The sequence below is a fragment of the Acanthisitta chloris genome, unplaced genomic scaffold (assembly GCF_000695815.1).
Source record: "Acanthisitta chloris isolate BGI_N310 unplaced genomic scaffold, ASM69581v1 scaffold5922, whole genome shotgun sequence".
Taxonomy (NCBI): domain Eukaryota; kingdom Metazoa; phylum Chordata; class Aves; order Passeriformes; family Acanthisittidae; genus Acanthisitta; species Acanthisitta chloris.
In genome coordinates this window covers 16,844-35,560 of record NW_008662077.1, presented here as the reverse complement: position 1 = coordinate 35,560, position 18,717 = coordinate 16,844, and the positions used below count along the sequence as shown (strand labels likewise).

Sequence of the window (18,717 nt, the reverse complement as noted above, 5' to 3'; positions counted from 1 at the left end):
TTCCGAATATTAAGAGCAGAAGTAAGAACTGCCCATGCTGTAACTGCATGTCAGAGTCTTTGGCTAGAGGGTACCAGAAGCAGAGATCCTAAATATTGACATCATTTATATCACAAATATGAGCTGGGCTGGGAGGGAAGGGATGAAGAATGGAAGGGGATGAGAGGTTTAAAATTCACACATTAGTCATCATGAGGTAACCGACATAAGCCACTAAAATTTCGTAAGATCTGCTTTTTGTGGCTGAACAGTTTTCCTCCTCCTGTGTATTGGCTAATAATTAAAGAAAAAGAAGTGCTCTGACCATTTTCTACTGCAGTATTTACACCAATTACTTTTATTGTATTCTAATCAAACCCAAAGTGCTCCCCTTGGCATATTTTGGATCTAGATCTGTTTTGAAAGGTAAAAATCACACTTGCCAATATTGTTGAAGGAAATCGTGTGCTTATTCAGGCTCACGCACAGAGTTACAAGCAATTATGTTCATCTTGGTTCAAACAAAATAAAAACGGAAGAGTTAAAAACACAAGGTCACTTAACCTTCTTCCTGGTTGACTTACCTTCAGTTAAAACTGTAATATTTTTACTAAGCCATACCAACTCTGACCATACTAGGAAAGTGTCTCTGGCACAAGTGGTTTTCAGAAGAAAAGCTGGTCTTCCCAACAGCTTTTTCTTCTGCTTCATCTTAAAGTGCAGAAACTGTGGGAAAGGATAACAAGACTTCCTGTTCATCACTGTGGAACTACTTCCCTCAGAGAGGCTAAGGCTGCGTGTATGCGGACGTGCAATCTGTTCTCAAAGTCATAGCCAGCAAATTCCTCCTGGGGGGGAAAAAAAAGCAGGAAAAAAACCCCAAACATGTAACTGTTAGCCTCCTTCACTTTAGGATATGAAGATAATTTTGCTACTAATGCTTAAGAAGTCATGTTATGAAAGAGTCCACAGGAAAGTTAAAGATTGCAACATGCAATCTCCCCACACTACCCAAAGCAAAAGAATTATTACAGAAATTGCAAGTTGGTGAAGAGAGCAAATTGGAACCCATATACTTGATTAGCACTCAAAAGGTTCTACGAATCCAAAAGCTCTAGAAAATCCCAACACGCCCAAGGCAGGAGCCATTTGGAACAGACAGGGAGTGGAGAGTTGTCATTTTCAAAATTTCTGTAGCCAAATCTTAGTTGAAAATCTTCACCGTGCTCTAACACTGCAGGAAAGGTCACTGATGTGGGCTCTGTGCTATAACTGACCTAAGAATACAAACCTATGCAACATACATAAATGTGTATCACATACATTAATGCATATCTACATGATAGTGTTGTAGATTATAGGTGAGGGACACCACCACTTAACACCCGCTCCCCCTGCCCCAAACCTCCCAAATGCCCTCATCTCAGAAAGCTGAATTTGAAAGTATCTTAGTTTTTACCTTGGCTTGGAGCAGTAAGGTTTTGCCTCTTGGCACAGTCTACAAAAAGACAAACATTGCATTGGAAACACGTCACAAACATTACAGAAAGTATCTTAGGTAAATGAACTGGTCAGGCCAGAGTAGCATCTCTATCTTGAAATAAGGTATCTTGAAATAAGGTAAGAGTAGACAGAACCCTCTCAAATTAGGAAACCAGAAATACTAGTGAGGCACCCAAGACAAACAGCATTATGTATTTCTAGTCTTCTACAGAAAAGGAGAAATTACAGCTTTGAACATAAGTTGCTGCCAATGATGGTGAGCAACAACAATGCATAGGGAAATAAAAGAGGCTACAGATACTCCCTCTCCACGAGAGGGAGTTTCCTGCACATCCTTCACATTCTGAGTGCTACCATAGCTTCTCCGTACAGCTCCAAGCTGAGGCTTGTCGGACCCCAAACACCCAACGTGAGGCACACTCGGTTACTGTGTGCACATACTACACGTAAAGCAGGAGGAAGATTGCTCCCACAGTCCCAACATCTCAGGAAGTTCACTACCCACCATTTATTTTTTTCAGACACACCTGGCACAATCAAATTTAAACATGAACATGGAAAGAAAGGCAGCAGGAACATAACGGGACTCAGAACTCCCTTCCAGGCTTCGAGGACCAGTTCTAAGTCTTAAGGCAACAGAGTTTGCAAAAAGAACACTTATTTTTAAAAGCATTTTCTAGTTCTGTCCTTTGCCATGATAATCATTCTTACTGAAAGATTTTCCTCTCCTTCCCTCTTCAAGGGGAAGGTTTAGCTCAGGTGATTAAACCTGAAAACATCAAAAAGAACTGAAAACAGAATCTTAAGAATATGAGATGCTTATCAGCCCAACTACTTCATACACTCCATACAATGAAGAGAAGGCTCAAGTCACTACCCTGTAACCACTTCCCCTAACTTGCCTTCTGATGAAGGATGAACTACACAAAGTGGCATAAACTCCAGATAGTGGTGTTAGACGTTTGAGGAGGGAAACTGCACCAAGAGTGCAGCACAAATTGCCCTAGATTCTCTGGGCTCCCTAGGAGGCAGGATACGTGCAAAGACCTGAATGATCAGATCATCAGCCAAGCCATTTGGACAGTTTGAAAACCAGGTGGACTATTTTCCTCTTCATCCTGGACAACAAAACCCTCGCTACTCAGGATGAAAGTCAAAATGCCCACACAACCAGCTTTAAAGGAATTTAAATGACTGAAAACACTTGCTATTTTAGAAAGGCATCAAGTTCCACTTGGAGAGGAAAGGTTAACTTTGAGCTTGAATGTTATCCAACAGGTAAGAAAAGGACCCTATGCATCCACCACACTAAATATCACCGGCAGACAACAAACCTCTGCCTACCCAAGGCATACTGGCCAGGCCTCTTTCGCCACCAGCAGCAGGAACACTCTCCATGTCGAAAAAATAAGACACTTGGCTAAAATGCTTTCCATCTCTCGGATTGAAAAATACTCCAAAGTAGTAAGTTTCTTTACAGTAGGTATAAAATTCTTAAAACTTAACATACACTATCACCTATAAACTTTGTTTCATTGCTTGTACAGTGGTATGTTGACTCCTTACAGTAATTTTAGGAGTGTAAAAATAGGTCATGCTATTACCTCTGGATTGTCTAACAGAATACAGCCCAGTTCATAGCAAGCATATGGCTGGACATATAAGTTGCTTTGACGGCAGAGTTCATCTTTAGCAGCTCGCTGAAAGTACTGTAAAAATTGAAGAGAAAAAAGAAACAGAAGAGTGCAGTAAAACACTGACTGTTTGATACTTCAAAGCACCATTCCACTTTAAGCACTACAAATTAGCCAAAGCTAAAATGAGAATATATTAAAATTTTCCAGTGTACAGACTCCTAGATGTTTTTACCAATATTACCATATCAAGGGAAAATTATTTGTTTGGATTATTACCAAGTGATATATTGACTGTTCCAAGAGTTTTCCAACTTCATATTGAAAAAAAATTAGCTGTAACAAGGAACTTTAACATCAGAGATGAAACACCCAGATTATTTGAGATATGCAGGGGGAGGGGGGAATTTAAAGTCAGCATCTTGCTGCTTATGTGAATTGCTTTCTATTCTGGGAGAGAAAAAGGAGAGTTTGTGCCTACAGATCATAAAACCTGCAACAATGGCAAAATTATTCTTTGGTATGTACTAACAATCAAACCCTCAAGTGTCTAATAGGTCTGGAGGAGCAGCAGCAAACCTGTGCTCTCAAAAGGTCAACCTCCAAGTTCCTTTTTTTAAAAAGGTTAATTTTCTTTGTTGGACAAAGTTCTTGCAGATCAAGAACTTCTGTTATTCTTCCCAGCTTCCCTGTAACTCTTGTTACTACAAGCACTTTAGCTGCCATGTCAACATAGCCAATTAATTTTACAACACAATATAATAAAGACATGTTAAACCAGCAGATTTTAAAAGAACCTCTGTTGGAATTCACAAACCAGAACGATCAACAGCACTGAACACTAATGACTTGCTTAACACTCTTACTGAGCAGTATTTACTGTTTAACAGAGGAGCTCATAAAATAGAATTAATGGTACAAATTACCATTTAACAACTTACCTGAACAGCATCTTCAGAATTTCCTAAGCATTTGTGTATGGCACCAAGAAGCAAATTCCTCAAACCAACAGCTGATGAATCATCAACATCCTGACAAGCTTAATGAAAAGATTCCAGTAAACAAACAAGATGGATTGAAATCCTTCTTTAGACAAGAATTGTGGTCTACAGTGTCTTTTAGTCTGATGTTTAACTGGATAAAGGAGATGCTTTATACTGACATTACTAGCAAAGTTTTTTGTTTGCTTTTAAATACAACCCATTTTGTATGAGCCTTGTCAAGAAATCTGTTACTCGAGAGCAATTCCTAACAGGAATGAATGGGCTAATGTCAAAGGCAGTTGGTGTGTTCTCACAAGAAGAGGAGAATCCATTTCTCTACTGGTCTTTGAAATATCCACAAAAAGGCAAAGTTAAGAAACAATCATCTCCTTCTGGTGTTACGGGAAACTGGTTTGTCCCACATACTGAAAGAAAAATACATTCCAAGTAACAAGGAGCACAGAGAAAATAGTTCAGACAACCTGATTTCTTCTGAACTGAAGCCAAGTGACAGATGCACAAAAATCTGTACTGGACTTAAAATCCAGACTAGGATGTTTTGGCATCACAAATTCTCAGTGATGATGAGAGGATAAGGCTTATTTGTCAGACCTTAGCTGGTCCACAATCCAGGGACAAACTGTCCCTCAGCTGAGCAGTACTCTGTTTCCAGGAAAAATTGCATGACAATGCATAAAACTGCTTCTAGATGAATCAGGCTCCATTTTGGTCAAGCTAATTAGTGCCAGTTCTGTTAAACCGAAGTTACTTCCATGAGGAGCAGGAGCCATTTGCACTTGTCTGCACCGTCACCCCCAGGAAGGTGAGGGTACAGGGACACCCGCAAGGATTTTTATCTGGTAACTCCTGTGTCTGGAGCAGTACAGCTCCTTAAACATTTTGCCTCATCACATAAACCATGCCAGATCTTGATCAGCTCTGCATTCACAATACAGTTAATCCACAATCCAAATAAGCTGCCTATGGATAACTAAGAGTTGGCTGCATGAAGTATTTGGGCTGTCAACTCTCGCTTGCATTGCAAGCCTCACATTACTTGGCATTTTACTTACAGAGATACAGGTGGATACAAATTAATTCCTTTAAGTCAACTTCTAGCCCTGAGGAAAAGCCTGGAAATTCACCCCAGCAAATTACAATCCAATTGCTCAAGCAAAGAGGAAACAAATTTTTTTAAAAAAATATCTCCTATCATCCATGTCCTTGATGATAAGGTGCAGCAGTAACTCTCATTGCACAGAAAATCTTCAGCTAGGGGTGGCTGATGCAAACACATCTGTCAGTGTCATACTTACAAGAAGCTTATCTCTGAATTTTAATCTATACTGCTATTTCACATTAAAATGTGAACCACTGACTAGAAGCTTATACAAGGGAGATCTACACAGCTTCTGAGCATGCAGGAAAGAATACATACTCTTGACACCCTCTAAAGCTGACTGTTCTGAAGGCAAATGACAGCCAAAATAATCCTCAAACTTGTTTTTATGTAAGTAAATCTGTTTTTAAAGCCTTCACCATTATCTTTGTGACTAAAAAGATAGGGACCTGAACATAACCCACTGCCATCATACAATTTAAATGGAAAAATTATCTTACATTAGTACCAGAACAGAACACCACTACTAGTCCTGACTCTCAAGTTCAAGACTGGTAATTTTCCAGCTTAATATGGCAATTGTGTACATCCCCAAAATCGCATAATTTAAAAATAAAAAAATAAAATAAAGGCAACCCTGTGGCAGCGAATTTTTGTTTTATTTTCTACATGAGCAAGGAACAGTCACAGAATGTTAGAATGGTTTGGATTGGAATGCACCTTAAAGACAATGTAGTTCCAATCCCTTGCCATGGGCAGAGACACCTTCCACTAGACAAGGTTGCTCACAGCCTTGAACATTTCCAGGGATGGGACGTTTACAACTTCCCTTGGCAACCTGTGCCAGTGCCTCACCACACTCACAGTAATTTCTTCCTAGTATCCAATCTACACCTGAACTCTTAGTTTAAAGCCATTCCACCGTGTCCTATCACTACATGCCCTTGTAAAAAGTCCCTCTCCAGCTCTCTTTGCAGGTGCCCTTTAGGTACTGGAAGGTGTTCCAAGGTCTTCTCTTCTCCAGGCTGAACAGCCCTAACTCTCTCAGCCTGCCTTCATAGGGGAGGTGTTCCATCCCTCTGATCATCTACAGTTCCCTTCTCTGGACCTGTGTTCCAACAAGTCCATATCTTTCCTGAGGACCGGACCCCAGCACAGTATGCAGTACTCCAGGTGGGATCTCACAAGAGCAGAGCAGAGGGGCAGAATCACCTCCCTTGACCTTCACGCTCCTTTTGATGCAGCCCAGGATGCCGTTGGCCTTCTGGGCTGCGCGCGCACATTGACAGCTCATGTTGAGCTTCTTGTCAACCAACCTGAACTGTTCGCAGAATGCAAATATGACTGATTGCTGGATGGAGGGAGAAGTACTGAAAACCTCATGATAAACACTACTAGCACAAGCTTCACATGACAGACATCTGGAGACTAAGAAAGAGGCAACCATTCAGCACTAAGAAGGTCCCAGCAGCCAAGATAAACAGAAACCCTATCATGTCACACATGACCTCCTCTTAGAAGAAACTTAGGAGTTTCATTTTTTTATTTTGTAGCTAGGTTTAAATGAGTTAAGTTTTGCTTAGTGACTTGGAACAGTAACTACCATGGTATTGTTTCACTTGAAACAATGATTAATGACCAGCCATATGCAGCAGGCACTTAAAACTTCCCCCAAAACCCTGTCAAAATGAAGCATTAAGCCAAAATGTAATGGGTCATTTTTCTTTTGCTACTCCAACTGTATTTTGCTATGACACATGCACACAAGTTTGAAATTTTCATGCTACTGCAATCAGCTACTCTACACAACAGAACAAAAGTATACACCTCATTTTAAAAAGTAAATAAATAAAGCAAGGAACCATATTATACCTTGACTCATATGCTGCAAGTTCGAGAGGGAACAGTTTGGAAGGGCTTTCCATAAGTATAATACTTCAATGGATGCCAGGACACAGAGCTCTTTGGTTGGCATTTGTTTTCTAAATCTGTCTGCCTGCAAAGCAGAGAGAAAGAGGTAAGTGGAATTTGTCCTTTTATAGGGAACATAATATTCACAAATAGTATTTCACAAACAGTAATTTTAACTGTTTCATAAAGTCACCCAACAATTTTATGAAAATGAGTCCATGGTAACTTAGCTTAAAGACTTTAAGATAACAAAGCACATTTTTTCAACTAAATTAAGGGCTTACATATTGATCCAAATTAAAACTTCCTTGTTTGCAGCCTGACTGGTTTTAATGTATTTCAGTCCCAAGTGCACATTGACTGGATGCTGAAATAGTAACGTCTGCAAGATCATCAGTTGGGAGCTATTTCCTAGACAACTCCCAGCTTTCAAAAACAGCTAAGGCTTTCACAAACAAGACAAGACAAGAAGCAGTAAGAGAAGCAAAGCTAGAAGGAAAATTACCAAAGCAACTACAGTATCACATCTTTTTATCTTTAATAGTTACTTTAGTTGCAAAGTGAAAAGATAATTCACATTTCCTTCGCTAGGTCCTTCAAACACATGACACTTCTTTTTCCACCCTATTCCTTCCCACTAATTCTACAGAAGCAACCCAGCAGAAAACACACGTTCTTCAAAAATAAATACTGATAAAGAATTGAGCCAAGAGTAATTACTGTACCAAAACAAGTCAGTCTATACAAAACCTAACCTTTTTCACTGAAAATTGTTCAATCTGATTATTTTTTCTTTTGAAAAGCTTCTGAACTTCCTTGAACACATTCTGAGCACCGCTGACATCACCGGTAGCTCCTTGACACACTGTAAGAATACAGGAGCAAAAACATGTTAACGCTACTGGGACATGAAACAGGAAAAATTAAGATTAGCTATCATGTGGTCACAGAAAAAAAACCAACACACTCACTTCCAGACAGTACCTGGACTGAAGATTTGACAAACATGAAAATCCCAGGTCCCCCAGGTACGCTCTGTGATCATCAACAAGTCAGTACTACTCTTTTATACCCACTAAAGGAACTAATACCACCAAGCCTCTAAAGATTTGTTTATTAAATATTTGCAATACACTGTTAGGTGACCACACTGACACCCATATCTGTATCTAATCAAGAGGGAGCATGCAAGTGTTCATTATATAAACAACCTTGTCCACGCCAAGCCTGGCACAAAGCTGCATAAGCAGCAGGCAGTGTGAAAGGCACTACATGCACCAGTAAGTTTCCCAAAACAAAACAGTTCCCAAGCCTTATCACATCACTGATTTATCATTTACCCTACATACCAAACGTACTCACCTGCTGTCAAATAAGCATAGTAGCACTGGGACCACCTGGATTCATTTTTAAGCCTTTCAAAGGATTCAAATGCATCTTTGAAGTTCATCTCTATCATGCTGCACCAACCTAAGAGCAAAACTCATTTAGCTTCAGAGAAGTACAGTAATTCAAATTTGGTGTCTACATTATTAAAACAGAGTCTGTTAGGACAGCTGGAGCTAGTTTAACTATTGTAACAGTAACTGGAAAATTAAAACCAAAACAAAGCAGTGACACATTTAAAGCCTGAGAAATTTACTAGGAAACTTTTAGTTACAAGATTCCATACAAAACAATAAATCCACTTCAGAGCAACAACAAATCTATAGATACCAAAAGCTCTCTTTATTTTAAAGTTTAGATACTGAATTTTATAGGATGCTGAAACTTGCAAAGCTACTGCTTGTTCTCTTATTATTTCCCACTGTGACAAGATCCCAGTTAAAGCTTGAAGCAACCTATCTTCTCCACTCTAAAGACCTGTATGCAAATAAAGACCATATAGCATATACTGCTATTGCTAAAAAGAAATGAACATGAAATAAAGATCCTGCAAACTGAGAAGCTTCACAAGACCGATTAGTTTTTAGCACAGAAATGGTGACTCCACAGACAAATCAGATAATTAACTTCTACTTTTAAACAATATCTCCTAGGTGAATAGTTTGTCCTTGAGTCCAGAGTCTACCCTCGGATTTTGCATCACCTTGTATTTGCAGAAAACTTTATTATGAAAAATTGTTGAATTCTACTTGCCAAACAAGAAGATGGGATGTGCTGGTTTGGGCTGAAATGGAGTTAACTTTCTTCACAGTGGCTAATATGGGGCTGTGTCTAGGATTTGTGCAGGGCACAGGGTTGATAATACAGAGATGTTTTTGTTATTGCTGAGCAGAGCTTACACAGAGTCAAGGCCTTTACTGCTTTTCTGTACTGCCACACTGGCAAGGAGGTTGGGGGTGCATGGGAGATGGGAGACTGGGAGGAGACACAGCTGGGACAGGTGACCCAAACTGACCAAAGGGATATTCCATACCATCATGCTCAGTATATAAGGTGGGAGGAAGAAGAAGGAAGAGGGAGAGATGGAGTGATGGTGTTTGTCTTCCCAAGGAACCGTTACACATGATGGGCCCTGCTCTCCTGGAGATGGCTGAACACCTCCTGTCCATGGGAAGCAGTGAATTAATTCCTTGTTTTGCTTTGCTTGTGTGTGCAGCTTTTGCTTTCTCTACTAAACTGTCTCTACCTCAACCCATGAGCTTTCCTAGCTTTTAGCCTTCAGATTCTCTCTCCCACCCCGTTGGTGGGGAAGTGTGTGAATGGCTGTGTGGTTCTTGGCTGCTGGCTGGGGTTAAACCAAGACACAGGATTATTACCATAATCCATCCAAGAGAAATGCCAGTATTCTAAAACCTTTTTTAAAACCCTAATGAGAAGAATTCAGTTTGCTTATTGAAGTTGCTAGTCTAGACATGAAAGTGAGATATTTATAGGGTAAACATAGTCAACCTACCTATTTCATATAAACAGACATGTTGGATCTCCCTTTGGTCTGTTGCAAGTTCCAAAGCAGTATGAAACGAGGTCAAGGCACTGTTAATTTGACACTAACAAAAGCAAAAGAAGAAAAAAAATATTCAGGTGTCTGAAATTTAACATTTGTTGGCTAATTTGATTCACATTTCTGTTAATAGGTAATTAAACAAGCTACAGTAGAGGAGATTAAGAATGTACTAACAGCCAGTTCAGACCATCTCTCATTAAAAATCAGTGACTCTATTCTTTTTATTTGCTATTAAGTCTGAAATTCCTTAGCTGGTGCAGTAAACTTTAGAGTAATCTCATTTCCACTCTTACTAGTCATTTCACCATTATACGTCCTATTTTTAGCACCAGCTAATTAAGTTTAGCTTTTTGCACAATAAGGATACTTTTAGTTTGATTTTATTTTGAACATTTCACTTTTTCCCACATCTGTCACCACTTTAAGCAACAGTTAATAGGAATTCATAAATGCTGCATGACATGTAAAAAGATAGAAAGGTTTATGAGAGAAAAAACAAATTAGTTCACAATAAATTAGCAAAAAGAGGCTGACACACTTCCAAGAACTAGAATGATAGCTCTTTTGACTACCATAATGTCTAGTTTGCCCAGTCAAGGATGGGACTTCTCCATACCTATCATTATGGTGAACGCAAATCAAAGATTTAGTTAGTTGTATACAAACTAAATATTCCAACATGGCCTCTACCTGCTTTAACAATGTTCCTACATTTATTCTCACATACAGTAATTCCTACAACAGAAGAATTTTTATGCCACTCTCAGCTGACTAAGCATGTAAGTGAAAGAAACCCTTGAAAATGCAAACCACCTACACCAGTGTAACTGAATTAAAAAATTCCTGCAGAAATCTGCAGCATTGTGTCTTAAGTACACACACACACAGAGCTCTGACCTGATTTTATTAGGTTTTCTCCTTTGTTTGGTCAGGGAAAACTGTTGTAGTTGCTAAGGAACAATTTAACCATAAATAATAGATACTGCATCAAGACAGCACAACTGCCAGCGAAGGGGTCTACAGCTGTACCAACATAAACACTGAACACTCAGAAAATACAGCTGTAATTAAGCTAAGATGCTTGCTGGCAAGGCAGAAGAATACCCTGCACAGAAAGACAGGTGAGTTATATTTGCCCTCAAAATTACCAGGGAGCCTGAGCCAGGTACACCTTGTTTACTTTTGTAGCAGCACATTCTCTCCACTACACATTTCTCCACTGATGCTCCATCACCCCAGCACAACTTCCTTGAAAACAACTATTCTGAGCCCAGCCTTACAGAAAATAATAAAATAAAATAATGTCAGCTTAGCACTTTCTCTTTGTGCTAGGAAATTGAGGAGTGCAGTGAATCTCTGTTTTGGATGCTTCTGAGGAAAAAAACAAACCTAAACATTTATTCCTCCAGGAAGATACTTTGCTTTCTAAAAACCTAAACATTCTAAAATATAAATCACTTATTCGTAGGACACACTATTCCACACACTGACTAATGGCAATTAAATCACTGTCTGCAATGCCATACACCAGCCTGGGGTAGCACACGAAACACCAATTGCTTAGCAATATGCAAGTCCAGTTTGTTGAATATCCAGTCTTCTGTAATCCATCCCTCTGTCTAAATCTCACAAGTGTTTTGACATCTGCCTAAGTTTTCCTTCATCATCAAATCTCAGCAAAGCATGTTTCAGAGACATTCCTAAACAATTAAAGTTTCAATCATCTCCAGGGATTGTGACAATAGGCTGGAATAGGAACTTCAACTCTTAGTGTTAATTCTTAAATTAATTACTATCCATTTACTGTTTCAAAGAATAAACAGATTTTAAAGTCACAAGAGTCTACAAGGATAACATCATGGCTGACAGCTGAAATTGAAGTTCTTGAGATTTAAAAATACATATACACACACTTGTAATTCTTTCAAAAGGCATCACTCATGCCTCTCTTGGGCATAATAAAAAGACAAAAAAAGATTAATCCATAGAATGTGTAATATACAGAACTACATAGCCATAAAGAGGATTATGCAAGCTCATGTGAGAACCCTAATCTTACATTTCTTGACTCCAGTTTAAAACTAAAAGCAACCCAACCCACCAAATAAGCATATACAGGGCTTAGTAAGCCAAGGCAGCTTCCCAAACTGGCACACATGTCCCCACAGAGTTGTTCTGAAATCTCAGGACACTTTTCCTCACCCAGACTGTCTCTATTCTCAATCAGCTCTATGAATCTGTAAAGCTTTTAAGAAGTCATGCTCATAATTAAGGCGAAACCAGAAAGCAATCTAAAAGGTTACAATTTATGCCAGAGGACACTTATATGGACATTTCATAGCCTGTATTTTCTATTCCTTACCATACACACACACACACATTTTTCCTCAGACATATCACAAAACCAAAATAGAATAAAACTAGGCGACTGCATTTTACAGCCTAGAACAAGTAACTAGAAAAAACAGCACAATTTCAGAAAATAAAGCTTGACATTAGGCAAGCTCTGAAAATTTCATAAGACATCACCGGGACTTTCTTCCAAAAAGTTCATATAAGACTTTTCAGTGCTTAGTATTACTTGCCCTCAGTCTGCTTTTCCATACCACACTCTCTCTTGCCCTAAATAAGAATGATACCACTGATACCAAAGTGTCTACAAAAGGTAATATAACAGCAAGAGTACTTTTCAGTGCTACTCTTAAGCACACAATCCCACTGCACATTTTCAGCAGCCTGCACGTGCAACACACTTTAGCACACCTGAATGTACCATTAGTGCTTTGCCCATCACATGGAGCATTTGGTACTTTTTCCTTCAGGCTCTTTACATGCAGCTATACTAACCAAACTCTACAGACCAAGCCACAGAACCCAAGTTTCTTATTCCAGCCACAGAGATTTCTTGGTTGTTTATGTATACACACCCAGAGTCTGTTCCTAATTAATAAGAAACTATCTTGCCCAGTTCATGACTTTGTCAAATGCTTTACCTTTGCTTTATACCCTTACTGCTCCCACATGAAGCTAGCTAACTATTTGAGTGGGGTGACTGTATTATCTAAGAAAAAGGCAGACAGATTTTAAATAGTGTTGCTGATTAGGAAAAAAGAAACAAAATTGCAAGCTGAAAAGCAGAAATAGCTAAGACCCAGAACACCACTTCTCACTGTCCTCTCCCATGTTACCACCATGCCCATCGTTCAGGACTGCCCACAATACCACACTTGAATAGTCCAAGTCACAGTTTCAAAAGTAAATTGGTATTTGTTAAAATGGTTACAGTATTAGATAATACACATTTAGAAAATGGATGGCAATAGTTTTACTTTCACAGTAACAAGAAATGCCCAATGATACAGCCAGAAACTCCAGACTTCAGACCAGTGGGTTTCAGCAGTCATTATATCAATTACACCTTTTGCACCCTTTAGGTCTACATATAAAACACTATTCCCAATTGTTTGTAGTAGCTTAAGCATACAGGAAACATCATTAGCAGCTTTAGCTGAAAGTGTTTCCAAGACAGAAATTGTCAGACACCCACAAAGAAATATTTGTGAGGCTGGAATACCTACCACACAATCACAAATCAAGCATAGCAATAGTTCTGTCCATAAAAGCAGCTTAGTGAAGTATGTAAAAGTCAGGAAAAAATGCTACTTTTAATACACAGACTCTTAATCTACTCTTTGAAAAAAAGAGACATTTGATCAGCCTACCAGAGCAACCTTTAACTTTCTGGTGCACTTTCATTCCAGCTTTCCCAGATCATCCTCCTCTCCATTCCCTTAACTCACTCATTTCAATAGTGTCTAAATGTGTTCAGACTTCATTTCTCAACAATGTGGATTGGGAAAAAAAGCTGACAGACAATTTGCTCCACATTTATAGTACCCGTACAGCTACTTGTTCAAAAACTGAAGTATGTTAAGGCTTTTATTGCATGCTTTTGGTGCACAAAGCATTATACAGTCCCATGCTCTTCGTTTGTCTTTCAGACATAGCTCTGTCACTGTGAAATCTTCTTGACTGCCTTCCTTGCCAATTTTCTCCCTTGTCAGATTTGGGTCTCACTGTCCGGTCTTGCATTACGGTTTCTGCCTTTTGAACAGATTCCCTGTCTCCAGGTGTCCATGGCTGAACTATGAGCCTTACTGTTTCTTTTCTTCATAGAAAATTAAAAATACATGCAGATACGTAGGCATATGTGGACTTCCTAATGGAAGCTGAATATGCCATCAGCTGAAGGTTACACATAGCATGCAGGATCAAAGGCTACAGAAAAATTTGATGGACTGAGATGGCCCTCATACAAAGCCTACAACCACAAATGGAACACCTAAGTACTTCTGTGTAACATCCAAGCTGCCTTTTATCTACATACTACTAAATTTTAACACAGAACTGTTACAAGATTATAGATATTAAAGACTAAAATATACAAACTTCAGCTCAAGGTATACATTTTAGTGCACACAGGTTAAAACAAAAACTTCCCAATTTCAGTAAGCCACCTGAAATAACATTGCCATGCTCAGTGGAAAGAATTTAAGGCTATCTGTGCATCAACAGTTTCAAGGAAGGCCATATAAGCACTTCCTGGGTTTTGCAGGAACTCTCCTCACCCACCTTGGAAATGAGGAGGAAATTACAACTCAGCACATTAGTCTGTAATCTAAAGGTATATGCACACTTCGGGTTCAGAATCACATTGAATCACGGCACCATCTAGGTTGAAAAAGACCTTCAAGATCATTGAGTCCACCCTTTGACCAATCACCACCATGGCAATTACATCATGGCACTAAGTGCCACCTCCCGTCATGTCTTGAACACCTCCAGGGTCGATGACTCCACCATCTCCCCAGGCAGTTCGTTCCAATGCTTGATAACCTTTTCTATGAAGAAATTATTCCTGATGTCCAGCCTGAACCTCCCCTGGCACAGCTTGAGGCTATGTCCTCTTGTTCTGTCACTAGCTGCCTGGAAGAAGAGGTTGACCCCCACCTGGCTATAATCTCCTTTCAAGTATTTGTAGAGAGCAATAAGGTCTTCCCTGAGCCTCCTTGGCTCCAGACTAAACAATCCTAGCTCCCTCAGCTGCTCCTCATAGGACATGTGCTCCAGACCCTTCACCATCTTTATTGCCCTTGTCTGGACTCATTCCAGCACCTCAGTATCTTTCTTGAAGTGAGGGGCCTAGAACCGGACACAGTACTCGAGGTGTGACCTCACCAGGGCTGAGTACAGAGGGACAATTACTTCCCTGGTCCTGCTGGCCACACTAACATACAACATTCAATGCCAGACCAATGCTCAGATTCAAGACATGTAACCACAAGTGTATTGTGCAGAAACCCAGTGCAGCTGCCCATACCATTGCCACCAGTCACATACCTGCCTTTGCTATGATGTCAACAGCATTTAAGCAAATTAAGCTTGTAAATTCCTAACAAAATCTACAGAATAGCCCAAGACATTTAATCAAAACATTCAGACACAGCAAAACCTCCCTGATGCAGCACCACTTGGAACAAAGCAATGATGGAGGAGGGGGAAGGGGCTGCTGAATGGAAAATCTCTCATGCGAACACACACATGAATAGCAAAGGGACATTTTAATTCCAGTTAGCTACCAATAAGCTTTGTGCTGACTAAGGGTATGGCTACACAGCATAATGCACAGCATTCTGCCTGCCTAAGCTAACTAACTTCATTAGCGTGGCCATGCTGTCTCTGGCACAAACTGTTCCACTTGGACCTAAACTTCAGTATCTATATATTGCATCACTTAATAAACAAAAAATACTCTAAGATTACATTTACAGAACTCTCCTTTGAAACACAACAGTACTCCAGAAAGGGACTGACTACACAAAACTGACACTTATACCAAACACACAGAAACATATACTCAGTTTATTAACAGCTTATGTTGACACTTTTGCCCTACCTTGCCAAGAAAGCCAGAATAATTGATTGAATTTTATTCTTCATTACACTAAAATACCAAGTCAAACCCTGGCAATCAATGTACTTACATTTTTAACTGCATTTGCATTCATTGTCTAGCTATTCCCAACAAATTTGATTTTCACCACCAAAATGTAAGTATCCATATCATAGTAAGTGTCCATATCCCTATGAATATATCCATATAATAATAAATATCCATATAATTAAGCAAAGACCACTTTCCATATTTCCCAAAGACTGACAGCTTGCCTGTGACAATGTCATTCCCCCAATCCACTGTTGCTTTCAAAAGGACAGCAAAAAAAGAAAACATCCAAATCCCATGCAAGAATAGGCCTGCAAAATCTGATAGGCCACTGAAGGCTGCTCATCTCTTCGGTTACAGCTGCTACCTCCCTCAAAATACGAGGCTGTATTTGAAAGAGTTAACTGCAAACCCTAGCAAAGAATGACCACCAATATTAAGATCTTGATTACCTCTTGTAATTATGATGTTGAGATGAAGGGTTCGTGCCTTTGTCTTAGGTTTCCTGATTAATGTAATTGCTCCAAAAATACTCTGGTCTGACAAAAGTAGCAGCTAGGAGTGGAGTAGTTAGAAAAATTCACCTTGTATTATCACATATTCTTAGAGAATAATTCAGCCAAAACCCACGAGGCTGTTGCAGTGTTTGAATAACACTCTGCAATGGCATTCACAAACACATTTTCAGTGAACACATTTCTGCTTGGGTCAGAGCTCACCCTTAGCAACAGAGAACATCCTGGTTTGACCTCTTAAAAGCAAAGGCAGCCATTTAAGGGAAATTACTGCAGGGAATTAGCTGTATATAAAAAAACGCATAAAACCAAAAGAGGAAGATAAACGCTATGTACTCAGCAGGTAATAACATTTTAGCTTGACAAGCAAAACTGAAATAGCTCAAAAAACTCCTGAGTGACCAAAAGCACTTCCTTCTAGCACAGAGCCACAAACATATCAAGTAGCTGAAAAAGAATTTGAACGCCATGAATTCAGATAGATGTAGCGCAGGAGCAGCTTCTGCATGTGAATTTGAAACTAGGAAGGAGTTAATCTGTTCTTCTAACTTATCTTTCCATGCATCTGCATCTTTAATCACAATCTGCTGAAGCTTGCACAGTTCATTCACATCAGAAAAAAGCCATAAAATAACACAGGGTGGGGAGAAGATATCAGTCTCAAGGATGAAAATATGCAATACCTCTAGTCGCTGTATCCTTCCCTTGAAGAACATGAACAGAGAAGAATTTGGATAAGCAGATTCTTTCTTTGCAAGAATTTCTTTTGCCTCTTTCAATCCTGCCTTGTTATCACTGCCATCAAGGGCAAAAAAGGGACGAACAACTGTGTGGTACCACAGCAGAGCTAATCTAAAAGAAATGTAAAGAGTAGAAAGGATTACAGCTTGTAAATAGAAATAAGGATAATGTTCTACACAGACAAACCTTCTTATTATTCTGAAAGACAAAGATAGATATGAATCTTTTACTACAAAATCTGGCTTTAAAACAAACACACTACTACTGCCATAGATCAACATACTCCTAACCTGCACCTGAACATACAACTCAGTGCACATTACCCAAAGGCAAAGTAACAATCAAGCTCATAGCATCAAAGCACTCCAGCCTTTAGAACTCTGTAGACTTTTTTAAAAACAGAAAAACCCACAGGAAAACTTTGAAAAGTAATTGTTCATTAGAGGGGAAACAAAAAAATAAACCAACCAACCACCCAAAACCCAACAAACAAACCAACAAAAGAACTACAGACACATCAGCAGACACACTTGAAATCACTGCCAAAAAGAAATACATTCTGTGTTCAGGAGGGCAGACATCTACATGACCTACATTGCTCCTGGAAACAAGGGCAGAGCACAAAGATTTCCAAGACTATCTGAAGGAGGAAATGTTCCCAAAAATATAATTTCTCTTCCCCAGAAAGGAGAAAGCACAAATCAACAGGAACATTTAATCTAGCAATCAGAAATCCAATTCTTCTCCTGAAGCAGGAGAGAGTTTAGCTCTGCTGTCAATGCTTCAAAAGTCACATCTGATGGTACCTGCAATAGGTCCAGTAATAAAAGCATTGATTTGTAGATAATGGAATAATAAACTCATTTACGAGGGCAGTTTAGATTGGGTCTGGCTAACCCTTCACCTCTTAAAAATACCTGGATGCAGTATGAAGCCTTGGGAAAAAAGAGTACCCAAAAAATGCTCCTCTAAAAAGACAAGGAACATCTCGTTTTACTGACATGCTAAAATAAAATTTCAAAACAATGGAAAATAAATTGTGCTAATAGTAAGTAAAAATAGCTAAAGGAATCATAGAATTTAGGGGTTGGAATGCACCTTACAGATCATCTAGTCCCAACCCCCTGCCAGGGTCAGGGACACTCCTCACTAGACCAGGTTGCTCAAGGCTTCATCCAACCTGGTCTTGAACACTGCCAGGGTTGGGGCAGCCACCACATCCCTGGGCAACCTGTTCCAATGTCTCACCATCCTTAGAGTAAAAATCCTTTTTCTCACATCCAGCCTAGACTTTCCCTCTTTCAGTTTGAACCCAGTGAGATCAATGACTCTACAAAATAGTATAGCATCCATAGCAGAGAATATAAGTAAATTTAC

The 18,717-nt window shown here is 39.4% G+C and overlaps 1 protein-coding gene across 1 annotated transcript in view; it reads right to left on the bottom strand.

Moving 5' to 3' along the window:
- Nucleotides 1-492: 492 nt before the first annotated feature.
- TTC39C (tetratricopeptide repeat domain 39C) overlaps nt 493-18,717 on the bottom strand; it is a 25,382-nt gene continuing 7,157 nt past the window's right edge. The window contains exons 5-13 of the mRNA XM_009070464.1: nt 17,283-17,451; nt 10,030-10,123; nt 8,493-8,600; nt 7,886-7,995; nt 7,092-7,215; nt 4,058-4,155; nt 3,087-3,191; nt 1,439-1,477; nt 493-827 (exon numbers count right to left, since the gene is read on the bottom strand). Of these exons, the coding sequence (XP_009068712.1) occupies nt 738-827; nt 1,439-1,477; nt 3,087-3,191; nt 4,058-4,155; nt 7,092-7,215; nt 7,886-7,995; nt 8,493-8,600; nt 10,030-10,123; nt 17,283-17,451 (937 nt within the window). The 3' untranslated portion in view covers nt 493-737. The remainder of the gene's footprint in view (nt 828-1,438; nt 1,478-3,086; nt 3,192-4,057; nt 4,156-7,091; nt 7,216-7,885; nt 7,996-8,492; nt 8,601-10,029; nt 10,124-17,282; nt 17,452-18,717) is intronic.